This window comes from Helianthus annuus, chromosome 17 (assembly GCF_002127325.2).
Source record: "Helianthus annuus cultivar XRQ/B chromosome 17, HanXRQr2.0-SUNRISE, whole genome shotgun sequence".
NCBI lineage: Eukaryota > Viridiplantae > Streptophyta > Magnoliopsida > Asterales > Asteraceae > Helianthus > Helianthus annuus.
In genome coordinates, this window is record NC_035449.2 from 731,484 (window position 1) to 758,217 (window position 26,734).

General features: G+C 37.4%; 2 protein-coding genes and 1 long non-coding RNA gene across 5 annotated transcripts in view; 1 reads left to right on the forward strand and 2 right to left on the reverse strand.

Moving 5' to 3' along the window:
- Positions 1–3,404, reverse strand: part of LOC118489214 — a 41,710-nt gene extending 38,306 nt beyond the window's left edge. The window contains exon 1 of the mRNA XM_035986912.1: positions 3,389–3,404. Coding sequence (XP_035842805.1) covers positions 3,389–3,404 — 16 coding nt within the window. The remainder of the gene's footprint in view (positions 1–3,388) is intronic.
- Positions 3,405–11,353: 7,949 nt separating this feature from the next.
- LOC110926233 lies at positions 11,354–12,643 on the reverse strand. The gene is made up of 3 exons (XR_004886032.1): positions 12,535–12,643; positions 11,554–11,695; positions 11,354–11,443 (listed from the first exon to the last, which is right to left on the reverse strand). It is a non-coding gene; the product is annotated as an uncharacterized LOC110926233 (long non-coding RNA).
- A 3,018-nt stretch (positions 12,644–15,661) lies between these two features.
- On the forward strand, positions 15,662–23,883 carry LOC110921052 (DExH-box ATP-dependent RNA helicase DExH12). 3 transcript variants are annotated; one of them, XM_022165318.2, is made up of 6 exons: positions 15,687–15,822; positions 15,996–16,056; positions 16,126–19,126; positions 19,660–20,049; positions 20,388–23,588; positions 23,683–23,883. In XM_022165318.2, the coding sequence occupies exons 3-5, from the start codon at positions 16,157–16,159 to the stop codon at positions 23,583–23,585; spliced, it is 6,558 nt and encodes a 2,185-aa protein (XP_022021010.1). In that variant the 5' UTR covers positions 15,687–15,822; positions 15,996–16,056; positions 16,126–16,156; the 3' UTR covers positions 23,586–23,588; positions 23,683–23,883. The 3 variants fall into 3 exon arrangements, with proteins under 3 accessions (XP_022021009.1, XP_022021010.1, XP_035842481.1); XM_035986588.1 differs by having other exon boundaries at positions 15,996–16,033; XM_022165317.2 differs by lacking the exon at positions 15,996–16,056 and having other exon boundaries at positions 15,662–15,822.
- Positions 23,884–26,734: the final 2,851 nt, after the last annotated feature.

Sequence of the window (26,734 nt, forward strand, 5' to 3'; positions counted from 1 at the left end):
AGGATTTGAACTTGTTGCTTTTGAAGAAGGATCCTTGCTTATCTTGTTTTGAGGATCCTACTTGTCTCTCCTGGATCCTCTTGTCATCCTCTAGCCGGATAAACCTGAGTGCTCGAGTTCTTACTTCATCTAAGTTCCTGCAAGGTGTCATAACAAGATCATCATAGAATAATGAATCCTTAAGAAGTCCCATTTTGAAGGCTTCAACAGCCGTAGCCATATCCAAGTTGGGAATATCCAAGGATTCTTTACTAAATTTAGTTATATAATCTCTTAATGATTCGTTATGATTTTGAGTTATCCTGTACAAATCACTAGTTAATTTTTCAAATTTTCTACTACAAGAAAATTGGTTATTGAATAAATTAACTAAATTAGCAAATGAAGTAATAGAGTAAGGGGGAAGACTTAGCAGCCATTTGAGGGCTGATCCAGTAAGAGTAGATCCAAATCCTTTACATAGGCATGCTTCCTTCAATTTTTCCGGGATAGGATTGATCTCCATCCTTTCCCTGTATTGTGCTATATGCTCCTCTGGATCCGTTGTGCCGTCATACAACTTCATGGTAGGGATATGGAACCTTTTGGGTACCTCTGCATCACAGATTGGTGGTGCAAAGCGAGATACCTTGTGGCTCCCATCTGCAATCTCTGGGATAGGCTTGACTACCCCTGGAACACTTGAGATCATGTCCTTTAGTTTCTGTAGTTCCCTGGCCATAACATGATTGGTACCTGTATCCTGCATGAATCCATGGTTAGTGGTAGGATAATTATTTAAAGTGTTACCTCCCATTGGGTTCAAGTTAGGGAATCCATATTGCTGGGATTCTGGAACAACGGAGGGACCAGTGGAAGCTATAGTCTGCATTGGAATGAAGTCCCCTTGATGGACATCTAGACTCCCTGTTTGCAAACTTTTTAGGGATCCTGGCATCTGTAAGGATCCTGGTATCTGGGATGATCCTGGAACGAAGGAGGATCCTTGAACCTGGGATGATCCTGGGATAAAGGAGGATCCTTGGCCCTGGAATGATCCTGGGATAAAGTAGGATCCTTGAAACTGCTGTGCCCCCGGATAGGCTCCCGGATTCATGAAGGATCCCATATACTGAGGATAGGATCCTGCTGGCTGAAAATACGAGCCCGATGTCTGAGTCATTGCTGCTGACTTGAGATGTAATCCTCTCGTCTCCCCTGTGATCTGTACGTCTGGGATCCCTGATGGCTGAGAGGTGACCATTGGAGTCTCAAAACTCAAGGATTTTGGCATCAGTGGGGAATGATCCTCTGCCGCTTTCTTTTGTCTTTTGAGATCTCCAATCTCCCTGAGGATCCTGTCATTAGTTTCATCCTGCCGCTGCATACGATCCTTCATCTGCAAAATTAAAGCAAACACATCACTAGTACTGGGAATAGAAGAATTCATAGCAGAAGAAGATGGAGGTTTAGAGAAAGAAGGGGTTGGTCTCTTCTCAGCATTTCTCTGGGATCCTGCCGGTGGAGGAGGTAGAGTAGTTTGTGCTGAGGTGATTGTAGACATCGCCGTGGAGGTGTTCTTCAATGATGAAGCCATGTAACTCTTTGAAATGATTTCGAACAAAAGATTTTCTTTATGAATGAAGCACCAATTGCCCCACGGTGGGCGCCAAACTGTTTTGGTCAAAAATCACACAAGGATAATGTAACCAAACTTTATGTAAACGGGGTATGATGCTTGGTTAGCTATGAAAGTAAAGGATCACTTCTGTGATAAAGATACAAAGACACAATGATTTATACGAGGAAAAAGCCCTTGATCAATGTATGATCTCCGGCATAAAAAACCTCGGGTGATGGCAACTACCGATCACCAACTTCAATATAATAAAAATGTAGTTACAACTTCGGATGATAATGAGCTGAGTACAAGGATCACTGAGTGTCTAAGTGTTCGAGAGTTGTGTCGTATGTTGTGTGTGTTCTTCCGAATGAGGAAGATGGGTATTTATACATGTGTAGGTAACTTATTTTAGGTAGATAGACCACTAATCAGCTCATTACCCCTTTAGAAATAAAGATAATCTAGCCTAAATTGCTGCCCATTAATCAAGCTAAGTTTCCATATCCGGTACAACGTCTATCTCCAATTTAGCTCTTGCCATATTTGTGAAAACGCGTCCCTGGATCATGATGTGTAGGGCATATCCTGCTAGGTGTTCCTGCAAAACAATTTTGTAACAAGTGGAAGTGACCGTTAGTGTAAGGATCACCATATCGTCCCATGATCCTGATCCTGAAGTCTGGCTGAGGATCACTATCTGCCAAAGAAACAAGGATCACTGGTCAGGATCACGTATAAGGATCATTTATAGTAAAATCCAGCCCCAACACTATCTAACCAAGTTAGATAGCTTGGTTATTTGTGAAATATCCCACTTAACTAATAAATCCTACTTACTTATGCCAACCAAATAAAATGTCCAAATAAAATATTTAGACCCGAGTTTTGGGGCGTTACAAATCTACCCTCCTTAAAAGAGGTTTCGTCACCGAAACCTTGCTCATTCTTACTCTTACCCTCCTTTCTTTGTACTCATTTAGAGTGCGTAATACAATACGAATATATTCACGATCTTGGCTAAAATTTTACTCATAATTGAGTATACTTGTACGCTTTGTCCCTACTTTCTTAAATTAAGCAAACTTTACCTTCACAAACACAGGAACGGTCAGAAACTTATCCAGAGCCCTTACTAGTGTCATTTTCACTTTTGTGATTTATTTCATTCTATTATTGTATCATATACCTTGTTTCATTCTGCTCACCACGAGCAAATCCTATCATCCCGTTACTAAAGTCCTTTCTACTTACATTTCACCTTCATAGAAGGGTCGACGTATCATTATACGCATATCATAGACTTTCGATATACCAATTCTTACTCATCTAACATAAGTTAAACTTTTTACTGACCTCATCTCATATCATCAATCGACGATCCGCAACCCAGACCGATCCGCATTCTTCCCGAGTACTAGCCATACCAGGCTAGATTTCATTCATCCGCGTAATGCGCTTTCGCCCGTGCACATCCTTCCACCAATTCATTTGGTTTCATCACATCAATAGTTCCTAACATTATAATCTAAAATTTTAGCGGTTAGCACATTTCATTCGGGCATTCATTATACTAGGTGATTACTCACCTATATTTCCTTTTTTTTTTCAACGTCCTACGTACAAACTTTAACACATTTCGCAATTCATTCCTTACATGAAATTCTTTTATTCTGGTTCCTCATTTCATCAACCTTTGCAGTTTGACATTTCCAGGTCAGACTGTCATTTCTTACTTACCATAGATGTATTGAGGTACTCTTCATACTTCTTTCCATTCATGCTTACCTGCAAAGACATTCATTACATCATTTCGGTATTCTTAACAAAACTTACCCTTCTTGTTCGTACTTAAATCATTATCCGGGTCGTAGCCCGTAATTCATTATGACTCCTAAGAGTCAATTACTAACACATTTAACACATAACTTGTTCGAACTTCTTTCTTTCGCTTTAAAATTTAGGTTTGCATGCCCACTACGATCATTCTTTTGTTTATTACTTTACATTTACCCGTATGACTCGTTTGACACAACCACGGTCAAATTGTCGACACATTGTGATGTGGACTAATTTCATCCTTTTTATATTTTAAATCCGTCCCGCGAACTCAAACGTCACCTTCATGCCTTTTATTGCTTTCATGTTTTGAATCCGTCTAGCGGTTCCAAACATACCATTCATACATTTTCTTCCTTTCGTACTTTAGATCCTTTTCGCGGATTTAAACATTTCACTTACATCATCCATTCACATCTTTCATTCATTACACGTGCTGAATCCGTCTCACAGATTCAAACATATCATTTTCTGCATTTCATTCCTTGAATCCATCTTGCGGATTCAAACATTGCATTTTACACCTTTCATTCTTTGAATCCGTCTCGCGGATTCAAACATTTCATTTATACCCTGTTGATCCGTACTTTCTTACGGATTCAACATTCTTCATTTTTTATCACTCATACTTTTCATTCCTACATAGTACTCTCAATTTCCCGAGAGCCTTACTACCCACTTCACCCGCACGCCCACCTGCTACCCAATTCTAACGGACACACCTGCGATAATTACCACGGTCTCACGAATGTCATATGCTTCTTGCGTACTGGCCAGGTGCGCAATTCACATACTAATTCCGTGCCATCAGGTAATCATCGCCTTATGTCCGCATTAGTGGGTCTCAGTTCGTGCTACATTTTTTTTTTAAATTTTACCAAGACAATATCGTTGTCTTCCGTTTAGTACTTACCCTCCCAAGGAGACTTCTTCCTTTTTCTTTTAACAACGGTACCCATACATATCAACATTGTGTACCTGGGGTCCGTCTGTCCATTCGCATCCTTAACTGCCTTAGCATCCACCTTAGACTGCATTCACGGATCATCCTCTCCAAACTTTTAAGCTTACCTTGCACATAGCAAACCGTTAGCTTCTCCATATGAATACATACATATACGTTTTCATACCATTTCTACCTTTAGATCTTGATCGAGTCATGGATTGTACAGGTTCCTTATCACAAGAGCACATAGGTTTGAGTTCAAGTACCTACCTTCTCGTACTTGATTCCCTCAAACCAGGGCTCTGATACCAACTTGTAAGACCCTAATACGTATTTGACTAAAAGTCGCAGCGGAAGTTCAAGCCATAAACTTTCTTTCATTATAAACACCTTAACTTATTTAAAAATTAACTTTAACATAACTCTTTCACATAAATCCATCAATCGACTTATTTACTAAGTAGAAACATAGCTTATGTTTACTACATTATATACATCAATGTTCCCGTACAATCTCACTAGTGACTCGATCCTCGATCTCTGTTCCTTGATGATCCTCATGACTCGTACTACCTGCGCTCACCACATTAAATTCATAACATTAGTACGCATTATAAACATACAAGATTTATTCACGTTTACTTTTTGTTCCGTTAATTCTTTACATTCCAGCTTTCCATCTGATCGTACATTCCGTGGTGAGACTTTCTCATTGTACCTGCGTTACACTTCGTTCACAAGGCACACTATTATTATCGTCAATACTCAATTTCATTGAATACATGCGTATATACTTTCATACTTACTTACATATGTGCATCCGTTCACACATAACTACTTACAAACCTACGTACCTACATTCATACGTACGTTCCTACATACGTGCATACCTACATACATACATGCATACATGTCTACATACATACCTATTACATGCCTTCTCACAACCCTACATACGTGCACACACTTTCGTACATACTCACTTGGATATATATATACACATACACATACTACCCACATACACACCTACATACATACATACATACATTCATTCATACATACCACTTATATTCACACATACATACATACATACCTTCATACGTATCTACTTAAGGAAATTCTTAACTTAGAATCCCACATTTAGGTACCATATTACTACATATTCTTTAGGATCCCACCTTTGGGTACCATATTACTACATATTCTTTAGGATCCCACCTTTGGGTACCATATTACTACATATTCTTTAGGATCCCACCTTTGGGTACCATATTACTACATATTCTTTAGGATCCCACCTTTGGGTACCATATTACTACATATTCTTTAGGATCCCACCTTTGGGTACCATATTACTACATATTCTTTAGGATCCCACCTTTGGGTACCATATTACTACATATTCTTTAGGATCCCATCTTTGGGTACCATATTACTACATATTCTTTAGGATCCCACCTTTGGGTACCATATTACTACATATTCTTTAGGATCCCACCTTTGGGTACCATATTACTACATATTCTTTAGGATCCCACCTTTGGGTACCATATTACTACATATTCTTTAGGATCCCACCTTTGGGTACCATATTACTACATATTCTTTAGGATCCCACCTTTGGGTACCATATTACTACATATTCTTTAGGATCCCACCTTTGGGTACCATATTAATATATATTCTTTAGGATCCCACCTTTGGGTACCATATTACTACATATTCTTTAGGATCCCACCTTTGGGTACCATATTACTACATATTCTTTAGGATCCCACCTTTGGGTACCATATTACTACATATTCTTTAGGATCCCACCTTTGGGTACCCCTACCCGTCGGCGACGCCCTCTAGTTTTTGCAGTTTTCTGCAGGTTCGTTTCGTCGTCCGTACGCACTAAAACGCACGTAACTTTTGAACCGTTTACCCGTTTGACCTCCCGTTTCTTCCTACATGCTTGTAAATTCACATTCTATCATATGAACTTAAAATCTTACCTCCGGATTACGGAAATCCTTAACTTACATACATTCGACTTAACTATTTGACCCGTTAAGGGTATTCGCGCATTAATTGGTCTATGACTGACCAAACCATCATCCCCACTTCCATACTTGTCCAAAACATTACTATAATCGAATAACTTGCTTCTAAACCACTTTTAAGTTCGTTTACCCCAAAATACCCATCATGGGCATTTTGGTCAACCTTAAACCCATCATTTACGACGAAAGACTTTAACACATATTTGACTTCAAACATCATATTTAATTCATTACAACACTTTATTACTTACTTGTACTACGAAGTGATTACGGAAATCACTTACCTTGTGCATCTGTGTTCATAACCGCTTCCTTGCCTCATCTTGACCCGTTGGCCTTCCATGCTTGGTCCATGCTAGTGTGGTTCCTATTCTTTCATGCCGTCATGCCATAATAATGTTAGTATTTATACTTATTCATATTAACATACATTTTTCCAACTCTTATCTACATTGACTTCCACTAACACGCATACGACATGATTTGTCAACCACTTAGATCATATTAATGACATCATATTAATTTCATACATAATGTCGTATAACACATACAACTATATGATCGCCTAGTCGCTTACACAATATACACATACTTATGCTTTCTTAACTCTACATTCGACAACCGCATTGTTCGACATTCGCACAATCAAATTATCATCTTACATATGTACACGACATAATTCCAACATTATCACTTATCAATAAACTACGCATCACATATTCGTACACATTTGCTCTTAATCACCATGAATCAAATGCATAAAGTATATGGCGAGCATTACATCATTGGGACATAAGGTACAAGTTCCTAATGCATAATTTTACCAAACCATACATTCAAATCCGAATTCTCATAATGACTCCACCTTAAGCATACTTAACTTATTATTTTGCTAATGGCTACACCATAAGCACCTTCTATACATAATTACCCATAACTTTCATACAATTTCACAAATTTTGCTCTCTTAGGCATTTCATCGAACACTTGGCGGATGTACTACTAACAAAACATTATGTACAAGCATTCTTTGCAAATTCTTACTAACTCATATCAAGATCATCAAATTCCACTAGAATCATGTAATTTTCATACTATACCCAAATTAACTGACCATCACTCATTACATACAACATCATACATCAATCTTACACAACAAATGAACATGCATGATTATCCATATCATCATCTTCACTACCACAAGTGGGTTTCATCCAAAATCATCAAATTACTTAGAATCTTGCATAGTTCATGTTCTATAATGTGATTCTAACACATCTACATGATCAATTTCATACAATTTCATGGATTGACCATAACCCACTTCATAGCAAGATCATCAAATCATAAAATACAACTTACCACATGTTTGTTAGGGCTAGATCATCAAGAAAACGAGTTCATGCATCGGATTTGAGCCTAATTTCCTTGTCAATTTGAAGCTTTCTTGAGAACTAGGGTTTCACCCCTTTTTCTTCTCCCTGATCGTTCTCACGCACACACCCATCTAGTGTGTGTGAGATTTTGTTTTTAATTAAATTCAGATTCATATTTGGCAACCTTAGTCCCTCATGTTCTCTCTTATTTATTTAACCCCCATTATTTTCCATTCTCAATTGATAGCTAACACTATCTAACCAAGTTAGATAGCTTGGTTATTTGTGAAATATCCCACTTAACTAATAAATCCTACTTACTTATGCCAACCAAATAAAATGTCCAAATAAAATATTTAGACCCGAGTTTTGGGGCGTTACAGTCAGGTCAACATGAAACATTTTTTCCCATAGTTTTTGTAAACAGGTGGTACAATTATAGTGGTTACATGATATAATGAACTTATATATGATAAACAGGTCAAAATTACCCATTATGGATAATTTTTTTATACAAACCGACTCGATTCATAACAGAATGTGTCAAAGTCCCACTGAGTAAACTCTTGCAAGAAAACAATTGGTTACTTGAACCTGACTTGGAGTTATGAGGCGATTGTGTTGTTGCTAAATATAGTAGCCTCTAAGCCTATGGGATTGCAACTTAGGGATGTGTATTACAACTCGGTGTTTTGTTGTCTGTATTTATATGAGTTTGATCATTTCCGGGCTATGATGATCTGTTTTAAGTTTAGAGGAAGGTGATATTTTTTAGTTTATTGGCGAGGTATTCAGTCACTCTATCTTTGATAAATTCAGAATACCCATATCAAGATTTACCCCTAATTGCTTTCTTCGTTCTGGTTCAACCCAAACTGCAGGTACCCACCTTTGATTTTGGTGAATTGTTTACAGTTTTTTTTTTCCAATAATGTTTTCTTTTAATTTGATGTCTGAACGAATGTTTGATTGTTTGGTGTTCTATGTTGCAGTGATTGTGGAGGAAAAAATGGTGATAAGTGTAATCAAAGGGGTCTATGTAATAATCATGGATATGATATTTTAAAAACGATTATGTATATGTTTGTGATATAAATTCTTCAATAGTTTTGGATTATAATATATATATATATATATATATATATATATTTTGCAGTGAGCTTATTGTTAGATTTTATATGGCAATAAAGAATATTTTCCTTTTGTTCAAGTGTTCTTGATGCACTATATATGTATTACTTTGGTGCTTTGTAGTGGGACACTTTTGAACTACCCAAAATTCCCCAACTAAAACAAACATCTCCATTACATTTATTAATGTCAAAAGGGCATTTCAAATACAAAGGAAAATGGCAAATAAAATGTTATACGTGTAACAACCAATACTTTTTGCACTAGAAACCAAGGTATTAACTAAGGAAGTGGTTCCGTTGATGGCCCTAAAGCGTATTTTGATACGAGTCCTCATATCTTAGTGTCGCACTCGCGTGATCTTTGTGCTACTTGGAATTGTGTTATGCCCCCACCGCATCGCATCGGGTGTGGTAAATCTAGTTTTAAATGAAACAAAATGTTCCATTACTAATTTTGATTTTAATGTTAACTAGCTTTAGATCGCGTGCGTTACACGGGTTGTATAAAGAAAATACTTCTTACAACTCTATTGATTTAATAAATTATACATAGATAGCTATCCGCTTTTGAGTATCCATAAGAGAATACAATTGTTTGAGCGTACTCGATTCTTGTTGCAACTTACTAAAATGGCTATGTTTTTAATTCTAAGCTTCTTGAGTTACCATATGTTGGTCTTTGAGATTGTTCCACTTGGGAACCTATCTTAATACAAACTCCAAATGAAAAAAAGGAACATTTCATCTCAAATGAACACAAATATATAGCACACAAATTTTGTTTTTACAGTAAGTGTAACTGAAAAAAGACAACTATAAAAGGGACACTCAATGTTGTTTTTATAATAAATTTATACACAACGCCGCGTTGCGGCGCACTCAACCAAAACATTCTTGTTGTGATAACATGTACATTTTACAACACAACTCAGAACACGATCACGTTAAACCAAATCATTCTTTGCGACGGGCATTTGATCGGTACTAATTTGGTTCGTCATGGTATCTATACTGTTAAATTTAATTGTAGAGAGACTTGCTCGCAACTCACAACTGTTGTAAGCGAAACAAAGAACTCCAACCTGTTGCAAAGTCGAAGTGTGTTCACACTGAAAAGTTCAAAAACCTCATTAAAAGACACAAAACAACCATGAAACCACTCTTACCGAACACTAACAATTATCTTTAGTAACTAAATCGGTAAAATACGTGAGCACATGGTCAGGTAATCTTAAATTTATCTCAAACATGATTTGTTTATCCCCAAGCAGTCTTGAACATTTGCATTATATTTATAACCATTTTTTTCCAAACACTCATTAGACCACCCGTAGTGGGGCGGTATTTTAAAAAAAAATTCAAAAAAAAAAAAACGCCCCCACCCCCATTACATAGGGCGTTGTTTGGCATTATTTTTGAAAAAAAAATTAGTTCAGCGTTTTTAAAACAACGCCAACATTGCATGCAACCATGTTTGACTGGCCAATCCCATGCTGACTAGTAGTTTCTTTTTTTTTTCTTTAATTCTAAAATTTACACACACACACGAAACATGACACATGGCATTGTATACACACACAAAACATGATACATGGCATCACCTATTTCATGTGGTATTTCGTGTGTTTATTTTTTTTAATTCTAAAATTTACCCACTATATTTTCTCCTACTTTTTTATAAAAAAACTCTCACTTTCTCTCCTACTTATTTTATATTTTATACAAACATGCATCCATTCCGACCCCCCTTATTTCAAGTAGTGTAATTTTTATTTTAAATTAATGAAGATTTTTATGTTTTAAATTAAAAAAAATAATAATTGTGAAATGATTGCATGGCGTTATTGGAATAATACCCCACTACGCCACTTTTGGAATAATGCCCCATGCTGACTGGACTGCCACGTGTCGAATAATGCCCCATGGTGAGGGCATTATTTTGTTTAACCAATACACATGGTCTTACTGAATATATTACAATGCAATTTATTTTAAACAAACAACAAATCCTATAATTTAACTTTATGAATAGACTTTAAATTTGTTTAAGTCTTAATATAAATTTTGTAATAATCGTGCAATAAAAATTATTTTACCATCAAGTTTGATTATTGTAAATTGTTACAAAAAATTTAACCATAGACCACCACTTCGATATCTTGTTAACCGGCCCATATTACCCCGTAACTAATAAACAAATGAAACTATATATGGCGTACTAACCGGAAATTCAAAGGACTTGACTGGAAAATGCCGTGTTCAATCCGAAAAATGACTCAGCCTATCAAAAGTTTTTCTGAACTTGATCTAATTCTTTAAAAATTCGAAGACCTTAACTACCTTGATTTTAGACCCATGAGGATCATAGTTTTTAGTTTTTGACATACCTTTGATCTTGAAGTCTTATTCTAGTAAGCCCTTGGTTGGTTTGGGTGAGTACGCCTGGAATCTTATCTTCTTTTCCAACATAATATGAGAACGGTGTTGTAATTTTTTAAGTGTACCTGAGTATTTTCAATTCCCGAAGCCAATGAATAAGGACACACCTAGTAAATATAAAACAATGAACAAAGAAAAGCTAACAAAACAATGTATAGAGTTGAACGATACTTACATGTTTATCAACCAAAAGATAGCAGTATTCATTATTACTTCGATCATAAGAAAATCATATCTTCATGGGTCGCGCGTCAAGAAGATCAGTGTCATTGCAGGCATTAATTTCAGAAATCTTTGCACGGGTCATTGTACCTTGCCTTTAACGAAATGCAACCAATGCATGCATATGGGTCAATTTAAATTGTATTTAATCCATGATGGAACTAATGGGTAGTTTAATGTTTTTAATAGATAAACAGAAATAATCAAAAACACATTTTAACTTTTATCATAACGTTTAAAAATAAACCGTGTATATAAAAATATCAAACTTTGCCACATGAGAGTAACTACTGAATCAAACACATTATCCACAACACATAATCCTACTTCTCTAAAAGAACTTACTTTTGATATATATAATTGGAAACACAACTATAGCTCCAACCAGTACCGCTTGTTCACCTTTTAGCCCTCATCTTTGTTATAAAAAAATATTAACAAACATAATAATAGCTTAGGAGCGCACATTCAAAGTTGAACATAAGCACCACAAAAGATAATTGATAATTAAGAACTCTAAAAAGGAAGTAATAAACTTATAACAAATTTAAAAACAACTTTGAGTGCACCTAGAGCAAGTTTCTCGCCTTGCATTAACGTAGGATATAATGTCCTCGCCTTGCATTAATCTAAGATGCAATGGCCTCGCCTAAACACGTGCAAGACAACTGCAACATATAGATTTGATAATCTTTAAGATATCTAACGCATGCAAGACAACATTCAGATTAAATAATCTTTAAGATGTCTTTCAGTTGTAGTAAAGAAAACCCAACCGTTGTTCTTCAAAATCTTAAAACCATTAGCGTTTTATGCTAAATAATTCATTATCAAGAAGAAAAGTGAAAAAAGTCTTCTTTTTTTTTTGACAAAATGGCTGATTCCATCTAAAATTAAAATTTTAACCAGAGAGATTAATTATGAGTGAACTTACAGTCGATTTCAAGTGTGAAGCCACAACGTTCATTAAGAATGGGTATTGAGGCCATGATTGTGTTAAGCGATCAAACAGGATGCCAACCCTCCTTTACCAGCAGACTCGTCGCCTGAGTAAGGAAGCAAAAATTGTTTAAAAAACGTGGTCTTAATCAAATCTAACGCTTTTTTGTATGCTTGATTACTTCATAAATGTAAAAATATATATTTTCTAAAAAAAATACATATGGCAGATCTGGTTGTATTCTTATAGCAAAATATGGTATGGGCTTATAGGGATTTTCTATGGAGACGTATCCTCGACAACCTGGCAGTTCTCCGGTTTCAGCTTTTGGGGCGGGGGTGCTTGATCGCTGGGCTTTCCTTTTCCTCTAATGATTAGAAAACAACCATTAAAGTGTCCATACCTGCAAATAAATTTGCTTTAAAAGTTAGAACCCTATAATGTACCTGCCACATCCTATCTACACATCAAACATCAGCAAAAATAGCTTTCAATAAGCAAATTATTTAAAAATCAATCTATCAATCAATAAGAAATTAAAAAGGCGAAAACTTGAACCTTGAACAGGATACCATCAAGTAGTTCCTAAACATAGGGTAAAAGGCAATCGAACTACCCAGCTAGCTAGCTAACTGGTGTGTACCCTGAACCAAATATTGAAGATCAATACAACAGATATCAGAAGTGGATCTAAATTTCTGATTCTTAAACTGGTCGGAAAAAAAAAACAAAACCAAACATGGAAAACATATTGAATCAAGAGTCATACTAAAACTCGATTTTGCCTAAATAAAAAGCTGTTGAAAGATAGAGAGAGGGTCATGTAGCCGTAAGAACCCATACTTAGACTCTCATCGTTCTCAGATTCAATAACAAACAAACATCCATGAGCAATCCGATGTGAGTTTAGAAGAGCCAAAAAGGTTATCGGATATACCATAAAACTACTAAGTAAAAATAATGTTACTATCAGCATATAAACATGGAATAATATGATGAACAACACAATTATTAAAAAACCCCATTAGTAACATGATGATGATTGAATCTGGTTATATGATTCATTAGACACCTTCCAGTAACATTTAAAAACCAAACAAGCAATTTTTTCCTAAAAATTAGGGTTTACAATATCATATTACAAAAAAATTAACGGATGAAATAGGAGATCAAAAGATCCTACAAAAACATTCATAATAACAAACCAAAATAGTTGAAAATCTAACCGATTGAAGAACATAAAATGCAAAAAACACTTACCGATTGAACATGATAATCTTGTTCGGATTCGGAAGAAACAACAAACGTATTTAGTCATTGCCATCGAAAACAACACGATAATTATTCCCTAAAAATTAGGGTTTACGATATTAAATAACAAAAAAGAAACAACTTATATAGGAGATCAAAACATTCATAACAAATAACCGAAGGCGTTGATAATCAAAATGACTGAAGAACATAAAATCATTTAAACACTTACCCAACGAAGATGATGTTCTGCCTGGGATCTGTGAATAACATAAAACGAAGGAAGTAATACTGATTGAAGAAACATGTTATAGATAGATGATTCCGATTCAAAATAGCGAAAGAAAAAGGAGAGGAGAAGAATTCGTGACTGATTGAGGGCTAGGGTTAAAGAAAAATGGGGAAAGAAGAGAGAGATGTAGTGGGAAGAAACATACGTGAGAAGTAGATTAGGAAAAGAGATTGGCGCCCAAGAGGAATTCTTTGGCTTAAGAGGGTGTCCACATCATCAAGATCATCAAGATGATTGGCTAAAAATAGCCCATGTGGCCTAAGAGAATTTATTTAGTATAATAGATAGATGAGATGATTAAGCTTATTAAATCAAAATTGATTTAAACTTATTTAGTTAAATCAAATTTGGTTTAAACTTATTATTAGTTACTGAATTTAAATTTAAATTAAACTCAAATATAATTTCCTACTATATATAATTTGATAAAAAATTATAATTATTTGATAAGTTAAGAAAGATATAAATATTATATTTGTTTTTAATCTTAATGACACACATACGTATTTTAATCAAATTTTGTCATAAGGAAATGATTAATTATGGAATTTGAATTAGAGTCAAAACCATTTACTACTTCAAAAAATTTAAATTAAAGCCAATTGATAATTAATGAAAAAATTGGTTATTATATCTTTTAATGTTAATGAGACCATTACCTTTTTAACATCAAATCTTAGTTCATAATTAAGAAAATATTTAAATATATATTCAAGATTTAATGAGCAAACTTTAAACCACGTGGCTAAAGTTTGTTTTTATTTATTATAATGTATAGATATAGATAAATTTTAACGTCCGTATTGTGTTTTATACCTCAATTTCATGCATTTATACAATCATTTCACGTATATACACCTCAATTTCATTTATTTCCAAGAAAAAATAATAGCCTAAGTTTGGTTTTGATTATTAGCAGAAATTAAACCGAATAGAAAGCCAACAATCTAATTGAATAAACGGAACTCATTTAATCAAAAAACCAGTTGGATAATAAAATAGATTAACCGATGATTTCAATTTCGATTGAGTCTAATAACCGAACTGTGCACACCTGCTGCATCACGCGGGCACCCTTCTAGTGATTTTTAAAATACAATGTTTTATAAAGTTTTGAGTATAACGTTGAGATGTTTTATTGTGTACAGGTTATTGAAGCACAAACGTACATGTCATCAAAGCTGCGTTACTGATTAGGGTATTTTTTTAGACAAGTGACATGGTTTACCTTTTCCCTCATTCTAATAGCATAACACAACACGTTATAAAATTCCCAAATATAACGTCGTGAGGTGTCTACTTTAACCACGTTTAGATAAAAGTTTTTTAGAAATCCAACAAGTCAGATATAACTAATTTCGTTTTTATCGTGACGAACCAAACCGTAATCGCTCGAACAAGATCGGTACCTTTACCGATATTCTTGTTTATAGATTTCTCGACTTTAGGGTATAAGCTTCGCTGAAAATAAAGGCGTATTTTCAATAAAAATACTTTTTAGTGTCCGTACGCTATATGTTCGATTGATATAATATAATAATACCAAGTGTTACACATCAAATGGGTCATAAAAACGGGTTAGAAACGACCCGTGTACACATTGCAAAACCTAGTGAGTCGGTGCTGTGAACTCGCACTCAAAACCGCCTCGCCACACATTTATATCTTCCTTGATCTATTCATTCCTCCCTCAAATCACAAATCAGAGTCGCCGTCAAAGAATTTGATATCCAACTACGGTACGCATTCTGTGTTTTCCTCATCTTTTATTTTCTCTTTCATTTCAATTGCATATAAATAAAACTAAAACCCTAGATTTATTTACCCTCATGTTTTTCTGTTTTTTAAACCCTAGTTCCGTTTTTCTGTTACAACAGATACCTGATTTACACATATTCGTGTTCATTTTTAGGGTTTTGTGAACCAGGCTACTTGTTCGTTTATCTTAAGGTTTTCATATATGCTATCTCGTGGTAATATATATGTTTGGATTGATTTTTGGTTTTCCCGTTGTTTTATTTGATTGATTTTGGTGATTGTAGGGTTTATTGAATCTGAAAGCGGTTGATTAAGATGGCAAATTTGGGCGGTGGTGCCGAGGCACATGCCCGATTCAAACAGTATGAGTACCGAGCTAACTCCAGTCTTGTGTTGACAACGGATTCTCGCCCGCGTGATACTCACGAGCCCACTGGGGAGCCCGAGTCTTTGTTTGGGAAGATAGACCCTAGAAATTTTGGTGACCGTGCTTCTAGAGGAAGGCCGCAGGGTCTCGATGAAAAACTTAACAAATCTAAGAAGAAAAAGGAACGTGAACATTCACTTTCTTCTTCTGAAGCTGCAAATAATCGACAGAGCAAAAGACGGCGTCTTCAAGAAGAGAGTGTTCTCACGTCAACAGAAGAAGGTGTTTACCAGCCCAAAACGAAAGAAACTCGAGCTGCATATGAGGCTATGCTTAGTGTGATCCAGCAGCAGTTGGGTGGTCAGCCGTTGAATATTGTTAGTGGTGCTGCTGATGAGATTTTGGCTGTGCTTAAGAACGATACGTTGAAGAATCCTGACAAAAAGAAGGATATAGAGAAGCTGTTGAACCCTATACCGAACCAGGTTTTTGACCAATTGGTTTCTATTGGGAGACTTATAACAGATTTTCAGGATGCAAGTGGTGATGGGGCTGGGCTTAATGCTGCAAACGGTGAAGATGCTCTTGATGATGATGTTGGTGTAGCTGTTGAATTTGAAGAGAATGAGGAAGATGACGAAGAGAGTGATCTTGATATTGTACAAGAAGACGAGGAGGAAGAAGATGATGTTTTGGACAGAGACGGGAATAATGCTATGCAAATGGGTGGTGGTATGGATGATGAAGATTCACAAGAAGCTAATGAGGGTATGACACTTAATGTTCAAGACATTGATGCTTACTGGCTTCAGAGGAAGATCACCCAAGCTTATGAACAGCAGATAGATCCACAACAGAGCCAGAAGCTTGCTGAAGAGGTGTTAAAGATTCTTGAAGAGGGTGATGACCGTGAAGTTGAAACTAAGCTATTGGTGCATTTGCAGTTTGATAAATTCAGCCTCATAAAGTATCTTTTAAGGAACCGATTGAAGATTGTGTGGTGTACCCGTTTAGCAAGAGCTGAAGACCAAGAACAGAGGAAACAAATTGAAGAAGAAATGATGGGACGGGGGCCTGAGTTGGTTGCGATATTGGAGCAATTGCATGCCACGAGGGCAACAGCAAAAGAGAGACAGAAGAACTTGGAGAAAAGTATAAGGGAAGAAGCAAGGCGGTTGAAAGACGAAAGTGGTGGTGGAGCTGTTGACCGAGATCGAAGGGAAATTGTTGATCGTGATGCTGAGAATGGTTGGTTAAATGGTCAAAGACTGTTGCTTGATCTTGAGAGCATTTCATTTCACCAAGGTGGTCTTTTGATGGCAAATAAAAAGTGTGAGCTTCCTGTAGGTTCTTATAGGAACCACAGTAAAGGATACGAAGAAGTTCATGTTCCTGCATTAAAGCCCAAACCTCTTGCTGCTGATGAAAAGCTTGTAAAGGTTTCAGCCATGCCAAGTTGGGCCCAACCGGCTTTTGAAGGAATGACTCAGTTGAACAGGGTTCAGAGTAGAGTTTATGAGACTGCTTTGTTCCAAGCAGACAATCTATTACTGTGTGCCCCCACTGGAGCTGGGAAAACCAATGTTGCTATGCTCACCATTCTTCAACAGATTGGTTTGCATATGAATGAAGATGGTTCGTTTAACCACAGTGATTACAAGATAGTCTATGTGGCCCCAATGAAAGCTCTGGTGGCTGAAGTGGTAGGGAATTTGTCTAATCGTTTGAAGCATTATGGCGTGAATGTGATGGAGTTGAGTGGGGACCAGTCTTTGACCCGTCAACAGATTGAAGATACACAGATTATTGTCACCACTCCAGAGAAATGGGATATTATAACCAGAAAATCAGGAGACCGTACTTATACTCAACTCGTGAAGCTTCTGATTATTGATGAAATCCATCTCCTGCATGATAACAGAGGACCTGTTCTTGAAAGTATCGTTGCAAGGACTGTTAGACAAATCGAGACTACAAAAGAACATATTCGGTTGGTTGGATTATCTGCCACACTCCCGAACTACGACGATGTGGCGTTATTTTTGCGAGTTGACTTAAAGAAAGGTCTGTTTCATTTTGACAATAGTTACAGACCTTGTCCACTTGCTCAACAGTATATTGGAATCACAGTAAAGAAGCCATTGCAGAGATTTCAATTGATGAATGATATTTGTTACGAAAAGGTAATAGGTGTGGCTGGTAAACATCAGGTGCTTATATTTGTCCATTCAAGGAAAGAAACGACAAAAACTGCTCGTGCAATTAGAGACACTGCTCTTGCTAATGACACATTAGGGATCTTTTTAAAAGAAGACGGCGCAAGCCGTGAAATTCTCAATGAACATACTGAGCTGGTGAAAAGCAATGATCTGAAAGATCTTTTGCCTTATGGTTTAGCAATTCATAATGCAGGTATGGCTAGGGCTGACCGTCAACTTGTTGAGGAATTATTTGCTGCTGGACACATTCAAGTACTGGTTTCAACTGCCACTCTGGCATGGGGTGTGAACTTGCCAGCTCACACTGTGATCATTAAAGGAACCCAGATTTATAACCCAGAAAAAGGTGCATGGACCGAGCTTAGTCCTTTGGATGTTATGCAGATGTTGGGTCGTGCAGGGAGGCCTCAGTTTGACACTGTTGGTGAAGGAATCATTATAACTGGACATAGTGAGCTGCAATATTATCTTTCACTGATGAATCAACAGCTTCCGATTGAAAGCCAGTTTGTGTCCAAGTTGGCTGATCAATTGAATGCAGAAGTTGTACTTGGAACTGTTCAAAATGCCAAAGAAGCTCTCAATTGGCTTAGTTACACTTACTTATACATCCGTATGGTGAGGAATCCTGAACTTTATAGTTTATCTTCTGATGCTTTGAAGAGAGATCCGTTACTTGAGGGTAGGAGAGCTGATCTGGTAAGTTTTCAATCGTACTTCTATATTTTTTTATTTATGGTTTGCCAATAATTGCGCACAATATTTGTGGCTCATTTTCAGTAAAAATCGATTTCACCATTTTATTTAGTGCCTTGTTCATCATAGTTGTTAATAGCGAGCATAGCGCCCGCTATAGCGAATAGCATAGCGAAGCACTCATGTGTCACTATATAGTTGGTAGTGACAATTGGCAGGAAATAGTGAGATTTTTGTAGTGTTTTTTTATTTTTTTTATATTTCTTGGTAAAATATACACACAAAATATTTCTAAAATTTTCTTCTGGTGTATCACTAAACATGAAATAGTGCCTGTTATTTCATCGATATCGCTACGTAGCGTATTGGTAGCTTGTTGCTATCGTCTGTTATTCGCTATTGACAACTGTGTCGTTCATATGAAGTGCCACAAATTGAAGGTGCTTTTAAAGATTTTAACTGTAGCTTTATATTGTGGTTTGGTAGAAAGGTTTTTGCAATTTTTTTTAACTAATGCTGATTACTGTTTCTTGCAGGTCCACTCTGCTGCCACAATACTTGACAAAAACAACTTGGTGGTGTACGATAGAAAAAGTGGGTATTTTCAGGTGACTGATTTGGGTCGAATTGCAAGTTATTATTACATCACTCATGGAACTATTGCCACTTACAACGAGCATTTGAAGCCTACTATGAGCGATATTGACCTATGCAGATTGTTTTCACTCAGTGAGGAGTTCAAATATGTGACAGTAAGACAAGATGAAAAAATGGAACTTGTAAAGCTTTTGGATCGTGTTCCTATTCCAATCAAGGAAAATTTGGAAGAGCCCAGTGCAAAAATTAATGTTCTACTCCAAGCGTATATTTCTCAGCTAAAGCTTGAAGGTCTTTCATTGACTTCCGACATGGTCTTCATAACTCAGGTTTGTTAAAGTTTTATATATTCATTAACTCTTATTATTGCGTTCGTTTTTATGTATAAAATATCAATGTTTGTACTCCCTTTTATGCGTTCGTTTGTGTCATTTTGTGGACTTGATTTAAGTTTTTGTCCCGTTTTGACCTAAGTTGAACAAAAGCAATCTTTTAATTACTTGAATATACAAAAAGTACAGCGACTAAAATGGGAGAGAAAGTGAAAGTATGTTGAAATGCCTTATGACGAAAAAAAGCCTTCAAAATTTTCATGATATTTATACTTGCTTTTTTCTGCCACAGATTATATATTTTGTTAATTGCCTTTTGTTTTCTGGTTTTGCAGAGCGCAGGGCGTTTAATGCGGGCTCTTTTTGAGATTGTGTTGAAAAGAGGGTGGGCCCAGTTAGCGGAGAAAGCTTTAAACTTGTGCAAAATGGTAAATAAGAGGATCTGGAGTGTACAAACTCCTCTACGCCAGTTCCATGGGATAAAAAACGATATATTAATGAAACTGGAGAAAAAGGATTTAGCTTGGGAAAGGTATTATGACTTGTCATCACAGGAGTTAGGAGAGCTTGTACGCGCCCCAAAGTTAGGGAGGACTCTTCACCGATGCATACACCAGTTTCCAAAACTTAACCTAGCTGCACATGTTCAACCAATCACCAGGACCATACTAAGGGTTGAACTCACTATCACTCCAGATTTTCAGTGGGAAGACAAGATTCATGGTTATGTTGAACCATTTTGGGTCATTGTAGAAGATAACGATGGGGAATACATACTTCATAACGAGTACTTTTTGCTGAAAAAACAGTACATTGATGAGGATCACACCATAAGTTTCACCGTCCCGATATGTGAACCGGTGCCACCTCAGTACTTTATTAAGGTTGTCTCAGACAGATGGCTTGGGTCATTGTCAGTTTTACCTGTTTCATTCCGCCACTTAATTCTACCCGAAAAGTACCCACCACCAACCGAATTGCTTGATTTGCAGCCGCTTCCTGTTACCGCTTTGAGAAACCCATTATATGAAGCCCTTTATCAAGAATTCAAACACTTTAATCCCATTCAAACTCAAGTTTTTACGGTGCTGTATACCACTGATGACAACGTGTTAGTTGCTGCACCAACGGGTAGCGGGAAAACAATATGCGCAGAATTTGCCGTTTTAAGAAATCATCAGAAAGGGCCTAACGAAGTTATGCGGGCTGTGTATATTGCTCCTGTTGAAGCTCTTGCTAAGGAACGATACAGTGAATGGAGCAAGAAATTTGGAGGTCTGGGGCTGAGGGTCTGTGAGTTAACCGGGGAGACAGCAACCGATTTGAAATTACTTGAAAAGGGACAGGTGATAATCAGCACACCTGACAAGTGGGATGCATTATCGCGTCGTTGGAAACAACGGAAACATGTTCAACAAGTCAGTCTTTTTATTGTTGACGAGTTGCATTTGATTGGAGGGCAAAACGGTCCGGTTTTGGAGGTTATAGTGTCCAGGATGAGGTACATTGCAAGCCAGGGTCATAATATTCGAATAGTGGCGTTATCGACTTCACTTGCAAATGCTAAAGATTTGGGCGAATGGATCGGTGCCACGTCACACGGGCTTTTCAATTTTCCTCCAAGTGTTCGTCCCGTTCCTCTTGATATTCATATCCACAGCATAGATATAGCTAACTTCGAAGCCCGAATGCAAGCAATGAGCAAACCGACTTACACTGCTGTTGTGCAACATGCCAAGAATAAAAAACCAGCTATTGTGTTTGTTCCTACCAGGAAACACACCCGTATGACAGCTGTTGATCTGATGACGTATTCAATTGCTGAGAGCAAGTATCCAGGTGCTGAGAATCGAGATACACCTTTGTTCTTACTTCAAGCTGAAGCTGAGTTGGGGCCGTTTATTGAGCGTATCCGGGAACCCATGTTGAAGGAGACGTTGAAATACGGGGTGGGGTATCTACATGAGGGTTTGACCACCACTGACCAAGATATTGTCAAGACACTGTTTGAAACTGGTTGTATTCAAGTGTGTGTAATGAGTGGAACTATGTGTTGGGGGGTCTCTCTGCGTGCGCATTTGGTGGTTATTATGGGAACTCAGTATTACGATGGGCGCGAAAATGCCCACACTGATTATCCAGTAACTGATCTTCTTCAGATGATGGGCCACGCTAGCCGGCCACTTGTTGATAATTCGGGGAAATGTGTCATCTTGTGCCATGCTCCGCGTAAGGATTATTATAGGAAATTTGTATATGAAGCATTTCCAGTTGAAAGCCATTTGCATCATCATTTACATGATAATTTGAATGCTGAGGTGGTGGTTCAAGTGATTGCAAACAAACAAGACGCTGTGGATTATCTGACGTGGACATTTATGTACCGGAGGCTGACTCAGAACCCTAATTACTACAATCTGCAAGGTGTAAGTCAAAGGCATTTATCAGATCATCTATCTGAACTTGTGGAGAACACGTTGAGTGATTTGGAATCGAGCAAATGTGTTGCAATCGAGGATGATTTTCACCTTTCTCCTCTCAATCTGGGTATGATTGCTTCTTATTATTACATCAGTTACACGACAATTGAACGGTTTAGCTCTTCAGTAACTAGCAAGACAAAGTTGAAGGGTCTTTTGGAGATTTTATCTTCAGCTTCTGAGTACGAGTTACTCCCGGTTCGACCTGGCGAGGAGGAATTGATCCGAAAGTTGATTAATCATCAACGGTTTTCGTTTGAAAACCCAAAATATGGGGACCCACATGTGAAGGCTAACGTGCTGCTACAAGCTCACTTTTCAAGACAATTGGTAGGTGGGAATCTCGGGTCAGATCAGCACGAAGTGCTACTATCTGCTGGTAGGCTGCTTCAAGCAATGGTGGATGTTATTTCAAGCAATGGGTGGCTTAGTTTAGCGTTACTTGCAATGGAAGTTAGCCAGATGGTGACACAAGGAATGTGGGAACGGGATTCTGTTCTCTTGCAACTGCCTCATTTCACTAAAGAGTTGGCCAAACGATGCCAAGACAACCCTGGGAGGAGTATTGAAACAGTGTTTGATCTGGTTGAAATGGAAGATGACGAGAGGCGGGAATTGTTACAGATGTCAGATTCCCAGTTGATGGATATTGCAAGGTTTTGCAACCGTTTTCCCAATATTGATCTGTCGTATGATGTGGTGGACAGTGAGAATGTGAGGGCAGGGGAAGATATAACACTGGTGGTTACACTTGAACGTGACCTTGAGGGTAGGACTGAGGTGGGGCCGGTGGATGCCCCTAGATACCCGAAAAGTAAAGAAGAAGGATGGTGGCTGGTCGTAGGTGATACGAAAACGAACCAGTTGCTTGCGATCAAGAGGGTATCGTTGCAGAGGAAGGCAAAGGTTAAACTTGATAATATTACTGCTCCAAGTGAAGCCGGGAAGAAAAACTTGACTTTGTATTTCATGTGTGATTCTTACATGGGGTGCGACCAGGAGTATAGCTTCACTGTTGATGTTAAACCAAATGACGACCACGCAAGAGAATGATTTGTAAGTAGTATTATACTATGCATCATTTTTTTTGTTAAGGATCTGTCTGTGTTTGGTTGAATCACTGAAATGATTTTGGTTTTGTTTTTTGCAGCCGGCTGTTGTGCTTACCGGATGGAGCTGATGTTATTCTCGTTCGAATGAATTACTATTTGCTTTAAAGCGTAGAACTTAGCTTTTGGTATGACTATTTGCTTTAAAGCGTAAAACTTAGCTTTTGGTGTCTTGAGAAGGATGTTCCTTTTGGATTATTTTTGCTAGATTATGGTCTTTCAAGTATGTGTGTGCTTGTGCCTTTTCTTGTGATTGTACCCTCATGTATTAGCGCCTTAACATAAGAGGCATTTAACAAAAGTAACACCTACAACACCGAATTTGTGGGTGAAACTTCAGGGTGGGGCTGGTAAAGACCTTGCTATAGTCAATTAGTAGTGACTTACAAGATGTAAAAACTAAAAAAATAACATTTAAAATAGCTGTCAGTGCAGTTATGTTACTTGAAAAAAACCAAGTGGGGGCTAGTCAGTGTTTTGTTTTTAAACGGGTGTATTTTGATGGTTTATCTCCCAACTTAACTTATATTCTAGTATTCTATGTGCTCGGGGTTTGGGGGGTGTTGGGCCTATTGTAAATTTAGTGTTTCTTTCTTTTGACATTATTACTTGCTACAAACCTATGGCTATGCTATATATTTGAAGACGGAAAACCAAAAATTCTGGTAACAAATATGAATATTAGGTACGGTTTCTTTCAAGCTCGTTGGTTAGCCGAGGGTGGAATGCTGTTGGTGTCTTATGTATTGTTGGTCAAAATGAAATGAATAAAATTAGTACAAGTTCTACTTATATGGCCACGTGGCATGCTCAACTTCAATTAGATTCTTTCTTTGTTTGACTAAAATGTAACAACAGTGATTTAGATTACAAATGCAAAGACTAGAAGGCAAACTAACATCATTTAATTGGTAAAAAGAAATATAATTCGCACGTTTAAAATCTTTTTAAGAGGTAAACATAAAGGTACATCGATCATTATATTCATCAATAACAGTTTGTTGATGCAACAAATACAAGACCGATGATAGTAGCTGGGCTGGTTAGGCAAAAGGCTTGAAGGGTTCCGATTTGCCTAACGCAGGTCGTGGGGTCCCCCCACGTTTGCAAGACGTGGAGAGAGGTTCACTAATTATGTTTTTTGATTGTTCAAGATCTTCGGCTGAATTATGTTTAGCCTCGTAAGCAAGAACGGTCAAGTTGTGTGTGTTGAATGTGAAGAAAGGAGACTTGTATGGAACAAGTAGGGGTGTAAACAAGCCCAGAGGCTCGAGAGCTACTCGTGATCGGCTCGGTTAAAAGCTCGAACGGGCTCGGCTTAACAAGCCCGAGCCCGAGCCTGAAATAGAGCTTGTTTCGATATCTGAGCCCGATCTCGAGCCTGAAATACAAAGCTTGTTTAGGCTCGCGAGCCTAAACGAGCCCATACAAAATTTTAATTTTTTTATATATATATATTATATTAATAATGATGATAACATTGATGAGCCGAGCTAGAGCCGAGCTTTGGCTTGTTTAAGCGATGTTGAAGTGAGCTCGAACCAAGCTTTTAGCTCGTTTAAGATTGTTCTCAAAATAGTTCGAGCCGAGCTCGAGCTTTGGGTTTTACTCGCGAGCCGAGCTCGAGCTTAAAGAAGTAGGCTCGAACCGAGCCGAGCTCGAGCTTCATAAAAACCTAACGAGCCGAGCTCGGGCTCGGCCCGGCTCGTTTAAACCCCTAGGAACAAGTACTCGAGAAGGAAGATCAGAGATTCCAAGAGAATCAGAGCTGATCGGAATGTCCCTGATGCACTACATGAAGTGTCATTTTATAAAGGAAGATATCGCCCAAAGAGGAAACCTTGGACTAGTGAACCATGCTTGCAGTGGGAGACTTACCCATTTTGGGGTTGAACGGTTTAGACCTGCGGATAAAAGGTTGTTCTCTGTGCTATGTTCTCTTTTACGGCTGTGAGAGAGTTGTTCAAGTAATCAGTGAAATGACTGATTACTGTACACGTGCTGCCTTAGCTCAGTTCCCGGGCTTTAAACCTTTGAACCTTTTAACCCTTCAAGCTGTCATGTATTCTTAGTCATTTTATTGAGGTTCGAGCTACCCCGTCATCACAGCTAAAATAGCAAAAGATATAAGCTAATTATCCTCTAAATCACAAGAATAGAAAAAGGTGAAAACTTATGGACAAATATCTGAAAGTGGGGATGCCAAGGTTCAAAAGATAGATAGGACTCAAAAACTGTACACTCCACTTCCATTGAATACGCGATATTGCGTATCTTTTACATGTCTATAAGTCAAAAGGAATTGATGAATGGCTTATACAATGCAAATGTTTCCTTGTTTGGTTGAGAATGCCCATGCCAAGAAATACAAGTAAAAACGGATAAGGGTTGAGATGTCTCAAGGAGAGTGAAGCCATCAAACTAGAACTGATTATATTATATTTAATGAACTACACTTGCTAGTAGATCTTCCTCTAGCTGTAAACAAACCACTTATTGAAAAGGAAGATGAAAACACGCGTGTGATAATTAAAAGGACCTCAGTGTTTAAGCTTGTCAGGTTTTCATTAAACTGTGTAAGCAGCTTCAGCAAATCCTGCATTCCTGCTACACGGTGAGTGTACGTCTTCATCAAGTTCCCTCTTCTAATGCCATTGGTATTACATTTTTCACCAAGCCTCGACACAAAAAGAAGTCTTCACACCAAAAAATGTGGATGTCAAATGCAATGGTTGATTGTGGTAAAGGTAAGCTTTCACTTTTGCATGTACTTGAATTCTACACGTGTTTTAGTTGATGTGTGGTTCTTTAACAATTAACATGCCATACGATCAATCATGAATAATTTCTTGACGTTGTGTTTTATCAACTACATGTTTATTCTCATTCGTGTTTTATCAGTAACATATTTAATGAAGGACATTACACCCCACTTGCGGTATGCGCATATAATGTATATATGTGTGGGCGGTCGAGGGGGCAAAAGTGAAAGTGCACGAATTTTAACGTTATTTTACTAATTTCGTGAAAATAACGTTAAAAGAGGGGATGGTTAATCATGCATTATGTGGTGGTGTTGATAGCCGAAAGACA